Below are 15750 nucleotides of genomic sequence, written 5' to 3' on the forward strand. Positions count from 1 at the left end.
TTATTCGACGACCCTGTGTCCTCTATCTCCTGATGTCTAATACTTTAACCCCTCTCTTGTATTCTGTGCAGGAATCAACAGCTCCTGAAGCCTCAGTCTACCATGCTGCTCGGCGGCCAAGGGACAACTCAGATTAAAGGAAAATTTTTCAACACATTTACATTTTAATCACAAATATTGAACACCTGCATCAGTGGATGTGCTGCCAATATTGTCCACTGAAGGTGCCCACAATGTGAGACGAAAAAGCTGTGGAATATACTCACATAATACATAAAACATTGAATAATAATACAGTGAAAATTGCGTAGACCGAGCAGAAAACTGCAGATCCCCTGCACAGGCAGAACAAACCCGTGGAACCCCCATATGGGCAGAAAACACAGATCCCAGTGTGGTCAGAAGAAAAATAGCAGATCCCCTTTACGGTCAGAAGAAAAACAGCAGATCCCTGTATGGTCAAAAGAAAAACAGCAGATCCCCTATGGTCAGAAGAAAAATAGCAGATCCCCATACTGTCAGAAGAAAAATAGCAGATCCCTGTATGGTCAGAAGAAAAATAGCAGATCCCTGTATGGTCAAAAGAAAAACAGCAGATCCCCTATGGTCAGAAGAAACATAGCAGATCCCCCGTATGGTCAGAAGAAACATAGCAGATCCCCCGTATGGTCAGAAGAAACATAGCAGATCCCCCGTATGGTCAGAAGAAAAATAGCAGATCCCTGTATGGTCAGAAGAAACATAGCAGATCCCTGTATGGTCAAAAGAAAAACAGCAGATCCCCTATGGTCAGAAGAAACATAGCAGATCCCCCGTATGGTCAGAAGAAAAATAGCAGATCCCTGTATGGTCAGAAGAAAAATAGCAGATCCCCCGTATGGTCAGAAGAAACATAGCAGATCCCCCGTATGGTCAGAAGAAACATAGCAGATCCCCCGTATGGTCAGAAGAAAAATAGCAGATCCCTGTATGGTCAGAAGAAACATAGCAGATCCCCCGTATGGTCAGAAGAAACATAGCAGATCCCCCGTATGGTCAGAAGAAACATAGCAGATCCCTGTATGGTCAGAAGAAACATAGCAGATCCCCCGTATGGTCAGAAGAAACATAGCAGATCCCCCGTGTGGTCAGAAGAAACATAGCAGATCCCTGTATGGTCAGAAGAAAAATAGCAGATCCCCCGTATGGTCAGAAGAAAAATAGCAGATCCCTGTATGGTCAGAAGAAAAATAGCAGATCCCTGTATGATCAGAAGAAAAATAGCAGATCCCCCGTATGGTCAGAAGAAACATAGCAGATCCCCCGTATGGTCAGAAGAAAAATAGCAGATCCCTGTATGATCAGAAGAAAAATAGCAGATCCCCCGTATGGTCAGAAGAAACATAGCAGATCCCCCGTATGGTCAGAAGAAACATAGCAGATCCCCCGTATGGTAAGAAGAAACATAGCAGATCCCCCGTATGGTCAGATGAAAAATAGCAGATCCCTGTATGGTCAGAAGAAAAATCACAGATCCTCCATACGGTCAGAAGAAAATGACATATCCCCGTACGGGCACAAGAACCAAAGATCTCCAATACAGGCTGAAGAAAACTGCATAGTCACCGCTAAAACATTGGATCACACTCGGACCAATGTTCATCTATGGGGTCGTGAACATGTTTGATACTTTTCTCAGACAACGTCTGTCTGAGTGAGAATTTTGTGCATGTCTAAGTTTGATCTGGGGTCTAAGGGGTAACGTTTCTCCTTATGGAGAGTGACATACCGGCTGGCTTGTCAAGGTAAGGAGGCTTATTCGCCGTGCAATGCTCCTCTGGTTTGATCTGATATCCCATGAAAGTCAATGAGTCCATGGAAACATCAGATGACATCTGAGTGCAGTCTGATTCCCACATTCTTTTCTCCATCTTCTGCTCCTCTGAAAGAATCAGATCTCCCGATACTCAGACTCGGATCAGAGTGTGATTAGCATAATCGTCACTGCGACGTCGGCCCCTGCGCTCAGCAGCAGTTAGTCTCTGTAGTTCTGGTGGACGGACGACCTCTCTGACATGGTCACTATTCATCCTCAGTGTATATAGAGCTGCGGCCCATGCGGGTTATCTGTAATTTATAGTTCTGCCCAGGCAAGAGAATTTTTGGGCTGTGCGTTTATTTTTGTCCAATCAGGGATCAGAGTGTTTTTGCTTTCTGTCCAGGGTTGAGGGAAGGTCTGCACTCTTCTTCAGAATCATCAATCCGGATAGATGATGGATTTCCCAGTTGGTTATTTTTATCTCACTGTTTCGTATTTCTGATAAAAGTAATTGGCGTCTGATTCATTAAGATGAGGGATTGGGAAATTGCCGAGGCAGGGTTTTATTCTCTGCCCCTGTACTCCTGCGTCCCTCCTGAACCCCCGCCGTCCCTCCCGCACCCCCACCGTCCCTCCCGAACTCCCACCTTCCCTCCTGCACCCCCACCGTCCCTCCACCCCCGCCATCGCTCCTAAACCCCCACCGTCCCTCCTTCCTGAACCCCCGCCGTCCCTCCTGCACCCCCACCTTCCCATTCTGCAGCCTTGCCATGGCTCCAGCACATCCACCGTCCTGCACTCCCCATCCTTCCTGCACTTCCGCCATCCCTTCTGCATTCCCGCAGTCCCTCCTGCAGCCTCGCAATTGCTTCAGCACCCCCGCCGTCCCTCCTGCACCCCTGCCGTCCCTCCTGCACTTCCGCCATCCCTCCTGCGTTCCTGCCGTCCCTCCTCCACCCCCGCCGTCCCTCCTGAACCCCCACTTTCCCTCCTGAACCCCAGCAATGCCTCCTGCACCCCCGCCGTCCCTCCTAAACCCCCAAAAACCCCACCGTCCCTCCTAAACCCCCACCTTCCCTCCTAAACCCCCACCTTCCCTCCTGCACCCCCTGTCCCTACTGAACCCCCACCGTCCCTCCTGAACCTCCACCTTCCCTCCTGAACCTCCACCTTCCCTCCTGCAGCCTCGCCATTGCTCCAGCACCCCCACCGTCCCTCCTGCACTTCCGCCATCCCTCCTGCACCCTGTCCCTCCTGCAGCCTTGCCATTGCTCCAGCACCCCCACCGTCCCTCCTAAACCCCCACCTTCCCTCCTAAACCCCCACCTTCCCTCCTGCACCCCCTGTCCCTACTGAACCCCCACCGTCCCTCCTGAACCCCCGCCGTCCCTCCCGCTCCCCCGCCGTCCCTCCTGAACCCCCACCTTCCCTCCTGAACCTCCACCTTCCCTCCTGCAGCCTCGCCATTGCTCCAGCACCCCCACCGTCCCTCCTGCACTTCCGCCATCCCTCCTGCACCCTGTCCCTCCTGCAGCCTTGCCATTGCTCCAGCACCCCCACCGTCCCTCCTGCCATCCCTCCTGCACCCCCCGTCCCTCCTGCATTCCCACAGTCCCTCCTGCAGCCTCACCATTGCTTCAGCACACTCGCCGTCCCTCCTGCATTGCCACTGTCCCTCCTGCAGCCTCGCCACTGCTCCAGCACCCCCGTCCCTCCTGAACCCCCACCTTCCCTCCTGCACCCCCGTCCCTCCTGCAGCCTTGCCATTGCTCCAGCACCCCCACCGTCCCTCCTGCACTTCCGCCATCCCTCCTGCACCCCCCGTCCCTCCTGCATTCCCGCAGTCCCTCCTGCAGCCTCGCCACTGCTCCAGCACCCCCGCCGTAGCCATTGTAGATAGAGCTCCTCCTCTTATCCTACATAACCTCTCCTATTACTCTATAGGACTCCTCCCATTATTCCATATACTCCTCCCATCACTCATAAGTCCTCCCATTGCTCTCCATCACTCAGCATCAGTTCCATCCTTCTGTATATATCCTGCCTGGGGTCTGCTTGGTCAACGCTCTTGGAGGTGATGGCCCCTGTGTCCTTTCACCGTCATCCTCCATGCTGCTGCTCCACATTGGTCTGAACTTTCCTTTCACGTCCATGTGTTACATCCATGTGTTGTCCAGACTCCGCGGAGGGTGGTGATCACATTCTATTGGTGAGGTCATGGCTCAGCCACTTCCCAGATCGCTGACTTGGTTGGTTGGAACTAAGAGGGAAAGAAACGCATGAAAAATGGTGAAAAATGGATGACCAGGAGAGAATGTGACACCGGACCCCTGTGTGACCGATCTGTAGCCCCACAAAACCTTTCAGGCTCCATATCTCACCATTCATTACGGCTTCTAATGTGAAGGAACCATCATTTTATAGGCAATCATCTTGGCTATCTCATACATAAATTTGACTTGTAGCTATTTAGCATATTGTCAAAGAATGACACCAGAGGGATCACACAGAATCCCACCAATTGTCAAAGATCACAGCCCTCTGCTGCCCTGTATCATCCAGATAATTATGCAATTGACCGACGATTAACGGAGGAGGCCACAGGCTGTTTCCACAAATAGGCCGGTTATTGGGAAACTAACAGTGAGCGTATGGTATATACACCTCCGATTCCAGCACATGGAATTTATAGATAACCCGGTGCGGTCACTGCTAATTCCACAATAGCCAAATAATTACTCCCTGCCACCACTGATCATTTATACAGGTTGATTGGAAGCCCGACAGGTAGTGTATGGCTTCAGGAGTGCGGTTTACAGAACAAAAAGAACAGAACTATTAAATTTTATATTTAATCCATAACGATAGGCAGAATTTATAAAAAATGTACAGAAGATTTTACATGAGCTAAAACAATACAGCATATACAGTTACAGTGGGGCAAAAAAGTATTTAGTCAGTCAGCAATAGTGCAAGTTCCACCACTTAAAAAGATGAGAGGCGTCTGTAATTTACATCATAGGTAGACCTCAACTATGGGAGACAAACTGAGAAAAAAAAATCCAGAAAATCACATTGTCTGTTTTTTTATCATTTTATTTGCATATTATGGTGGAAAATAAGTATTTGGTCAAAAAAAAAACAATCAAGATTTCTGGCTCTCACAGACCTGTAACTTCTTCTTTAAGAGTCTCCTCTTTCCTCCACTCATTACCTGTAGTAATGGCACCTGTTTAAACTTGTTATCAGTATAAAAAGACACATGTGCACACCCTCAAACAGTCTGACTCCAAACTCCACTATGGTGAAGACCAAAGAGCTGTCAAAGGACACCAGAAACAAAATTTTAGCCCTGCACCAGGCTGGGAAGACTGAATCTGCAATAGCCAACCAGCTTTGAGTGAAGAAATCAACAGTGGGAGCAATAATTAGAAAATGGAAGACATTAAAGACCACTGATAATCTCCCTCGATCTGGGTCTCCACGCAAAATCCCACCCCGTGGGGTCAGAATGATCACAAGAACGGTGAACAAAAATCCCAGAACCACGCGGGGGGACCTAGTGAATGAACTGCAGAGAGCTGGGACCAATGTAACAAGGCCTACCATAAGTAACACACTACGCCACCATGGACTCAGATCCTGCAGTGCCAGACGTGTCCCACTGCTTAAGCCAGTACATGTCCGGGCCTGTCTGAAGTTTGCTAGAGAGCATTTGGATGATCCAGAGGAGTTTTGGGAGAATGTCCTATGGTCTGATGAAACCAAACTGGAACTGTTTGGTAGAAACACAACTTGTCGTGTTTGGAGGAAAAAGAATACTGAGTTGCATCCATCCAACACCATACCTACTGTAAAGCATGGTGGTTGAAACATCATGCTTTGGGGCTGTTTCTCTGCAAAGGGGCCAGGACGACTGATCCGGGTACATGAAAGAATGAATGGGGCCATGTATCGTGAGATTTTGAGTGCAAACCTCCTTCCATCAGCAAGGGCATTGAAGATGAAACGTGGCTGGGTCTTTCAACATGACAATGATCCAAAGCACACCGCCAGGGCAACGAAGGAGTGGCTTCGTAAGAAGCATTTCAAGGTCCTGGAGTGGCCTAGCCAGTCTCCAGATCTCAACCCTATAGAAAACCTTTGGAGGGAGTTGAAAGTCCGTGTTGCCAAGCGAAAAGCCAAAAACATCACTGCTCTAGAGGAGATCTGCATGGAGGAATGGGCCAACATACCAACAACAGTGTGTGGCAACCTTGTGAAGACTTACAGAAAACGTTTGACCTCTGTCATTGCCAACAAAGGATATATTACAAAGTATTGAGATGAAATTTTGTTTCTGACCAAATACTTATTTTTCACCATAATATGCAAATAAAATGATAAAAAAACAGAAAATGTGATTTTCTGGATTTTTTTTTCTCAGTTTGTCTCCCATAGTTGAGGTCTACCTATGATGTAAATTACAGACGCCTCTCATCTTTTTAAGTGGTGGAACTTGCACTATTGCTGACTGACTAAATACTTTTTTGCCCCACTGTACATAAAAATAAACCTACTACATCATCACAGATGGCTCAGCTTAGCAAAGGACAGCACTTCGATTGGAAGTGTTCTGTCAACGGCATCAGGCACACACATTTACATTTATTTTTTTATTATTTTGTTATCTATGCGGTAAGGTTTCTCTTTGTGGAGAGTGACAATCCAGGTCTGGCATGCCAGTGTGAGGAGGCTTAAATGCCACGCATGCTCCTTTGGGAAATTAAATATGCAAATTTTCTCTTCAGAGAGGAAGAGGATTTGAACTCTAGTGAAAACCATTGGCAGTAGCAATTCTACAAGTCAATATCAACCCTTGAATGAGCCTTGAAATATGGACTTAAGATAATATTTCCTAGAGGACTATGTTTAAGCCTTTAAGCCTCTTGATACTGACATGCCAGACCTGGCTTGTCACTTTCCACAAGGAGAAACCTTACCCCTTAGATCTTAGCCTCTTACCTAGTCAAATCAGATCTCATACTTAGCACTGATGAGGGGCAATACCCAGAAACACTGTCTGCAAATTGGGATTCTGGATTGGCTTTTTTCCTAAGTCATATTGCAAGGCTTGTTAAAGGATTTTGACTTGTAGGAAGGGTACTTCCAATAGGTGACACTAGAGTTCAAATCCTCTTCCTCTCAGAAAAGACAATTTTCCTATTATTTTGCAAGTGCACCTGTGACGCCCGGGAGACCGAGGTACCCAGCACCAGATCAATGAGGTCCGTCTCTTGAGGGGGATGTCACTAGTGGCTTGACCCGGTGCTGTGGCCTCAGGCGATGCACAATGTAAGGGATATCATGAAGGAACAGACACTTACTTGATCAGCAGCAGGTCTTCTCAGCTGTGATGACCCCGATCCTGGATTGATGGCTATTGTCCAAATGAAAGACTGAGGCGCTGAAAAGTTTAACCAGTTTACTTCAACAAAAAGGGATTTGCCACCAATACTGTCACCGGAGTCTGTTTAAGAACTCTGAATTACTTTGATCCTGTCAGGATTTCCACCTCTTATTATGCGCAGTTTCTGTATGGCCCTGCTGCTGTTTGTGAACTGGCTGCCGACCCAATCTGTCTCTTCTGTGCTCTGGTTCGACGGACAACTCGAGTTCTTTTTTTGTCGGCTTACCCCCCTCTGGGAGTACCGCTGAACTCTGTGTCTGTTGCTGCGTCTTACCCTGGTGAAGCTGATATCACCTCACTTCCTTCCGGTTGCTGTATTATATATAATGAATATAGCCACGGATCCGGTATCCGTCTCTGAACCTATTCTGGGTAGAGGTTATTGCTACCCGGTTCTCACAATGTCCTTTTTCTCTATTCCTCTTTTCCTACTATGGGTATCACGGGCCTATAATCCGTCATAGGGCTGTTAGGAGTTCAGTTATACGACCTCTCACTTTCAACTCCTCAACCCAACTGCCAGTCCTTTTCTCAGACCAGAATAGATCAAGGGGAGTCTCTGAAGCTCCCCCTTCTGGCCGGAGATGGTAGTGCAGTCTTGCTATTCTAGTATTTGTATTTGGTGTCAATAACTATTTTTGTGGCAAATACCCCTAGGGGCGCCACATACCTTTGGCTTTCACCACGGCCTGAATCCTTCTGGGCAGCTCTCAATCATATTCAAACATGTCTCGACCGGGTCCCTTCTATGCATTCGCAAAGATGGTGCACACTGGTTGACTCACTTGGGTAAGTATACAGCTTTTTCTTTAACTCTACCCACAAGTGTTCAAGTAGGTTGAGGTTTGGGGCCAATCCAGCACCTCTACTTCATTGTCATTGACCCATTTCTTTACCAATCTCGATGTATGCTTTGTGTTGTTGTCCTACTGGAACACTGTTGTCCTTTATATACCCATATTACTAGAGTATACAAAGTAACTCTTCTTATAGGATACTCACATATAGCTCAGCGTTTAGGCCACCATTGATACTGGTCAAGTATCCAAAGCCTCAGGATGTGAAATAACCCCATATCATCAGGCTTCCTCCACCGAACTTGATATTTTCTTCAATTTTTCGATCCGTCAGTCCCTTTTCCCTTCCAGACCCAGTTGCACCCATCATAGCAGTCTATTGACTTTCGTCTCATTGCCCCAAATCACCCGTTTCCAATCTTCTACTGTTTTTGTACTTTTGTGCAAAATCGAGCTGACGCTTCTTATGACATTATTGAAGTTGAGGCTTCTCCACCATTTTCTTTATTTCTTCTTTATTTTTTTTATATAGCACTAACATATTCCGCAGCTTTACACACATTATCATTGCTATCCCCGATGGGGCTCATAATCTAAATTTCTTGTTCCCGGAGAACCCGGAGGAAACCCACGCAAACACGGGGAGAACATACAAACTCCTTGCAGATGTTGTCCTTGGTGGGATTTGAACCCAGGACTCCAGCGCTGCAAGGCTGCAGTGCTAACCACTGAGCCACCGTGCTGCCCATTTTGCTTCTTCTTGGCCAAGAGACAGCTATCGATGAGGTGGATGATGAGGTTTCTCTTTTCTTGGGAAATCACCTTCTTTTGATTCCTCTTGTACAGGTTACATTACGTAGTTTGCAGGAAGAAAAAGCTTTTTCCACCACCAGGAGAAAAAAAGTAACATGCAGCGACCTGAAGAGAATCTGGAGAACTAATCATATGCTAAATAGCTGCAAGTCACATTCATGTATGAGATAGAAAAGATGATTGTCTATAAGATGATGGTGGTCTCACATTCGGAGCAGTAGTGGATGGTGAGCTATGGAGCCTGAGAGTTAGATCACAATGTATGTCTGTGGTGTCCCCCTCTATAAGATGATGGTGGTCTCACGTTCAGAGCAGCAGTGGATTGTGAGCTATGGAGCCTGAGAGTTAAGGTACCTTCACACGAAGCGACGCTGCAGCGATAGCGACAACGATGCCGATCGCTGCAGTGTCGCTGTTTGATCGCTGGAGAGCTGTCACACAGACCGCTCTCCAGCGACCAACGATGCCGAGGTCCCCGGGTAACCAGGGTAAACATCGGGTTGCTAAGCGCAGGGCCGCGCTTAGTAACCCGATGTTTACCCTGGTTACCAGCGTAAAAGTAAAAAAAACAAACAGCACATGCTCACCTGCGCGTCCCCCAGCGTCTGCTTCCTGACACTGACTGAGCTCCGGCCCTAACAGCACAGCGGTGACGTCACCGCTGTGCTTTCACTTTCACTTTTAGGGCCGGCGCTCAGTAAGTGTCAGGAAGCAGAGGCTGGGGGACGCATGTAAGTATGTGCTGTTTGTTTTTTTTACTTTTACGCTGGTAACCAGGGTAAACATCGGGTTACTAAGCGCGGCCCTGCGCTTGGTAACCCGATGTTTACCCTGGTTACCAGTGTAAAACATCGCTGGTATCGTTGCTTTTGCTTTCAAACACAACGATACACAGCGATCGGACGACCAAATAAAGTTCTGGACTTTATTCAGCGACCAGCGACATCACAGCAGGATCCTGATCGCTGCTGCGTGTCAAACTAAACGATATCGCTAGCCAGGACGCTGCAATGTCACGGATCGCTAGCGATGTTGTTTCGTGTGAAGGTACCTTTAGATCACAATGCATGTCTGTGGTGTCCCCCTGAAGTGCACGAGGGCAAGTTCGCCCATGCATATCCATGATCTGGCTCAGCAAAACTTCCACACCCAGATTCCATTTTAACAAACATATCTTTACTGTTATACATTTTTCCTTAACACAGCGGAACACAATAATACACAACACAAAATATGCCTATCCACAGAAATAACGTGTAATACAAACTGTCCCTCACTTTCCCTATCCACACGTTACCAGTCTCTTTGCTCCAGAAGGTTATCTTCCCACGTCGCAGGCCTGTCACTGCAGGGGGACGCTCCAGCCGAAGAGAAAACAACAGGGATTAAACAAAATTCCGTCTCTCAGGTCCAAACTGTAGTCCTTGGGGTACGGCAGGTAGGGGTGGAATGTTCGGCCTCTCAACAGAGGACCCGCTTACAGTTCGTGGGTTCAGGATCTGTGGAGATGTCACCGCTGAGTGCTCCGCAGTGTGGGAGCTGGGAACAATCTGGATGCCAGCTTCCAAGAGAGGGGAATCGTCCAGGCAATCTCCTATGTCGCATATATGGGAGGACGCCAGATCACACACTGATCTCTCTCTGCACAGACAGACTTCCCGGGCTTTTTCTTCCTCTCCTTCCTGATCACATGACACAGCAGGGGGGAGTTTTGCAAATACAGCTTGTTTCCCTGTAATCACATTCGACATAGGTAGAACTTCTGGCCACACGGGGGCAGTGTCTGTCACAGATTCTATGTCAATGATCACAGAACAGTCAGAGCCGGCCAGCTCATTACACGCCCCCCCACTTGAAGGTTGGCAGTCCCTGTCAACGACTGACTCCAGGGCGGCGATGGCTGTGGAGGTTGTAGGACCCGGCTGTGAAGAGGGCCACACATATTGGTCTCTGTAGGACTGTCCCGGGGGCACTCCTGCGGTGGTCCTAGCTGTCCGCCTAACGGGTGCTAGTCTCTCTCCCCGATCAGTCACTCCACTCTCCGCCCCAGTCGGTAAGTCAGTCGAGGAGGTAAGGGGTTCAGACGCGTCAGTCAGGCGAGCAGGGGTAGGGATGTTTTCCACTTCTACATCCCCGGTATCGGTGTCTCCCACAGTATTAGTGACATCCGTCTCTCTAGGCATTATAGGAGGGGAGTCAGGCTGAGAACGACAGGGGCGCAACATGTTACGGTGCAGGGTGCGGAGGCTGCCGCTGTCTTCGCCTTGTACTTGGTAGACGGGACCACCAGGGTACGGGTGTCCAACTATTCGATAGACTTCGGTCTCCCACTTGGGCCGGAGTTTTCCTTGCGGTTTCTTTATACGAACTAGGACTAGTTGACCCACACTCAGTAGGTCTTCTTGTACTGGAAGTGGATCAGTGTGGACCTGGTCCTGGATCTGCTGTTCCACCAGCCGGTATACAGTTTCCATCCTTTGACGGTGTGCTTTTAGCCAGGAAGGATAGGTACCACAGGTGTCTTCATCAGAGTTAGACAGGTGTAGCTCATGGATGCCTTTACCTGGGCGGCCAAAAAGGAGGGTGTAAGGCGTGTATCCGGTGACAGAATGGACTTGATTGTTATAGGCCCACAGCAGTTCTGGGAGGAATCGAGGCCAGTCGGGCTTTTTGTCTTCTGCTAAGGTTCGGATCAGTTGTAAGAGAGTCCGGTTGAAACGTTCACACGCGCAATTCCCTTGTGGATGATACGGGGTGGTCCTGGACTTCTTGATTCCATACATCTGCTGAAGTTCTTCAATGACTCGCCCTTCGAAACACGCCCCCTGATCCGAGTGCAGCCGCTCCGGACACCCGTAGACCCGAACGAAGTGTTGACAGATGGCCTGTGCAGCTGATTCGGCAGTCTGATCTTTGGTAGCAACAGCGACGGCGAATTTCGTGAAGTGGTCCACCATCACCAGACAGTACTGGTAGCCACTATTCGCCGTTCCGATCAACAGATAGTCCACCATCAACAACTCGAGGGGCCTGGATGTGCTAATGGTCTGGACTAGAGTTGAGCGACTTTCATTTTTTTAAGATCGAGTCGGGTTTTGTGAAACCCGATTTTGTCCAGAGTCGAGTCGAGTGCAGTCGGCCGATTATCGCTAAAAGTCGGGGATCGACCGAAACACGAAACCCAATGCAAGTCAATGGGGAAGCATAGTCGGCAGTGAGTGGAGGCCAGGAAAACACCTACAGTGCCCATTTTAATGCCAAAAACATCCATTCTTGTTTCTGAAGCTTGTCAATCTTAATTAACTTTATAATAATAGTTGGGCATAGGGAATTGGGGGTCATTTGGCAAAAGTTGTGGGGGGAGTAGGGCCGGCTCAAGTTTTTCGTGGGCCCAGGAAATGCGGACTACGTCACGGCGGTGTTGCAGGGAAAGGTAAGTATTTCAACGTTGCAAGTGCTGTGATCCTGAGCAAGCAGGGGGGGCCCACTCGTTCGCATTGGCACTGGCACAGGGCCCCTCAAAGTACAGCGATGTGTGTTTGCATGGCGGGGGCGCCTCCCACCAGCAGCGACACTTTTGCGTACTCTGAGGGGCCCTGTGCCAGTGACGTCGCCAACGAGCACTTTCATCTGCACCTTCCTCTCTGTCCCTGTGTAAGGTGGTATAACATGCGGGAAGGGGAACCTTACTTTCAGCAGGGTCAGATTCTGGCTGTGTAGAGTATAAGGGGAATGTAGTGGTCTAGGTCAATGTACCAGCAGACTCATCTAGCAGTGGCTGGGCAATGGGCAGGATGAGGAGGAAACAGATATAGGGCCAAAGAATAAAGTAGGCTAAATGCAGTTCAAAATTGGTAACAGGACTAAACAGGCGGCATTGCTTTGTTCAGTGGAGTAGCAAACCCAAGAGCAGCAGACACTGTTTCAAGGGCCTAACCACACTAGTAGGCCAAATGCAGTTTAATATCTGATAGTATAGGGCGAAAGCCAGAATGTGGAAGCTCAGCTTTGTTCAGTTGAGGACAACACCAGGCAGGGGCAGACAGACATCTTTAGTAGGCCGGAACAGCCAATTTTTTAAAAAAACAGCAGTTAGTAAGAGGCAGAAGGTAGAAGCTCAGCTTTATTCAGTTGAGGACAACACCAGGCAGGGGCAGACAGACACCTTTAGTAGGCCGGAACAGCCAATTGCATTTTTAAAAATGGTAATTTGGAACTGAAGGTTGAAGCTCAGCTTTATTCAGTTGAGGACAACACCAGGCAGGGGCAGACAGACACCTTTAGTAGGCCGGAACAGCCAATTTTATTAAAAAAAAGCAGTTAGTAAGAGGCAGAAGGTAGAAGCTCAGCTTTATTCAGTTGAGGACAACACCAGGCAGGGGCAGACAGACACCTTTAGTAGGCCGGAACAGCCAATTGCATTTTTAAAAATGGTAATTTGGAACTGAAGGTTGAAGCTCAGCTTTATTCAGTTGAGGACAACACCTGGCAGGGGCAGACAGACACCTTTAGTAGGCCGGAACAGCCAATTTTTTAAAAAAACAGCAGTTAGTAAGAGGCAGAAGGTAGAAGCTCAGCTTTATTCAGTTGAGGACAACACCAGGCAGGGGCAGACAGACACCTTTAGTAGGCCGGAACAGCCAATTGCATTTTTAAAAATGGTAATTTGGAACTGAAGGTTGAAGCTCAGCTTTATTCAGTTGAGGACAACACCAGGCAGGGGCAGACAGACACCTTTAGTAGGCCGGAACAGCCAATGGCATTTTTAAAAATGGTAATTTGGAACAGAAGGTAGAAGCTCAGCTTTATTCAGTTGAGGACAACACCAGGCAGGGGCAGACATTCACCTTTAGTAGGCCGGAACAGCCAATTTTTTAAAAAAACAGCAGTTAGTAAGAGGCAGAAGGTAGAAGCTCAGCTTTATTCAGTTGAGGACAACACCAGGCAGGGGCAGACAGACACCTTTAGTAGGCCGGAACAGCCAATTGCATTTTTAAAAATGGTAATTTGGAACTGAAGGTTGAAGCTCAGCTTTATTCAGTTGAGGACAACACCAGGCAGGGGCAGACAGACACCTTTAGTAGGCCGGAACAGCCAATGGCATTTTTAACCCCTTAATCCCATATGACGTACTATACCGTCGAGATGGGGTGGGCCTTAATTCCCGGTGACGGTATAGTACGTCATACGCGATCGGCCGCGCTCACGGGGGGAGCGCGGCCGATCGCGGCCGGGTGTCGGCTGCATATCGCAGCTGACATCCGGCACTATGTGCCAGGAGCGGTCACGGACCGCCCCCGGCACATTAACCCCCGGCACACCGCGATCAAACATGATCGCGGTGTGCCGGCGGTACAGGGAAGCATCGCGCAGGGAGGGGGCTCCCTGCGGGCTTCCCTGAGACGATCGGTACAAGGTGATGTACTCACCTCGTACCGAACGTCTTCTCCCTGCAGGCCCCGGATCCAAAATGGCCGAGGGGCTGTATCCGGGTCCTGCAGGGAGCACTTCCGGGTCGGAGCAGGCTGCAGATGAAAGCTGCAGCCTGCTCCGATGAAAGTATGATCGCAGATATGATAGAGTGCTGTGCACACTATCAGATCTGCGATCTGTGATGTCCCCCCCTGGGACAAAGTAAAAAAGTAAAAAAAAAAATTTCCACATGTGTAAAAAAAAAAAAAAAAAATTCCTAAATAAATAATAATAAAAAAAAAAATATTATTCCCATAAATACATTTCTTTATCTAAAAAAAACAAACAAAAACAATAAAAGTACACATATTTAGTATCGCCGCGTCCGTAACGACCCAACCTATAAAACTGGCCCACTAGTTAACCCCTTCAGTAAACACCGTAAGAAAAAAAAAAAAAAAACGAGGCAAAAAACAACGCTTTATTACCATACCGCCGAACAAAAAGTGGAATAACACGCGATCAAAAAGACAGATATAAATAACCATGTTACCGCTGAAAACGTCATCTTGTCCCGCAAAAAACGAGCCGCCATACAGCATCATCAGCAAAAAAATAAAAAAGTTATAGTCCTGAGAATAAAGCGATGCCAAAATAATTATTTTTTCTATAAAATAGTTTTTATCGTATAAAAGCGTCAAAACATAAAAAAATGATATAAATGAGGTATCGCTGTAATCGTACTGACCCGACGAATAAAACTGCTTTATCAATTTTACCAAGCGCAGAACGGTATAAACGCCTCTCCCAAAAGAAATTCATGAATAGCTGGTTTTTGGTTATTCTGCCTCACAAAAATCGGAATAAAAAGTGATAAAAAATGGTCACGTGTCCGAATATGTTACCAATAAAAACGTCAACTCGTCCCGCAAAAAACAAGACCTCACATGACTCTGTGGACCAAAATGTGGAAAAATTATAGGTCTCAAAATGTGGAGACGCAAAAACTTTTTTGCTATAAAAAGCGTCTTTTAGTCTGGTTTCACACTTGCGTTTTTATCTGCATGCGTTTTTTAAAAAAACGCATGTGTGAAAAAATGCATGTAAACGCGGTAAAACGCATGCGTTTTTATAGAAAAACACAAGAAAACAAGAAAAAAACAAAAAACCCTAACCCTACCCCTAACCTGAAATACGTGGCACTGAAATACGTGGCACTGAAATATACGTTTATATACGTATATACGTATATAAGTGCCACGATATTTCAGTGGCCACGTATATAAGTGCCACGTATTTAAGTGCCACGTATTTAAGTGCCACGTATATAAGTGCCACGTATATAAGTGCCACGTATATAAGTGCCACGTATATAAGTGCCACGTATTTAAGTGCCACGTATTTAAGTGCCACGTATTTAAGTGCCACGTATTTAAGTACCACGTATTTAAGTACCACGTATTTAAGTGCCACAATATTTC

The 15750-nt window shown here is 47.6% G+C and overlaps 1 protein-coding gene across 1 annotated transcript in view; it reads right to left on the reverse strand.

The window, feature by feature from the left end:
• Positions 1-3523: 3523 nt before the first annotated feature.
• The window catches only part of ICOSLG (inducible T cell costimulator ligand), a 234176-nt gene continuing 221949 nt past the window's right edge, over positions 3524-15750 (reverse strand). The window contains exon 6 of the mRNA XM_077293551.1: positions 3524-4058. Within this exon, the coding sequence (XP_077149666.1) occupies positions 4021-4058 (38 nt within the window). The 3' untranslated portion in view covers positions 3524-4020. The remainder of the gene's footprint in view (positions 4059-15750) is intronic.

This window comes from Ranitomeya variabilis, chromosome 3 (genome assembly GCF_051348905.1).
Source record: "Ranitomeya variabilis isolate aRanVar5 chromosome 3, aRanVar5.hap1, whole genome shotgun sequence".
NCBI classification, from domain to species: Eukaryota; Metazoa; Chordata; class Amphibia; order Anura; family Dendrobatidae; genus Ranitomeya; species Ranitomeya variabilis.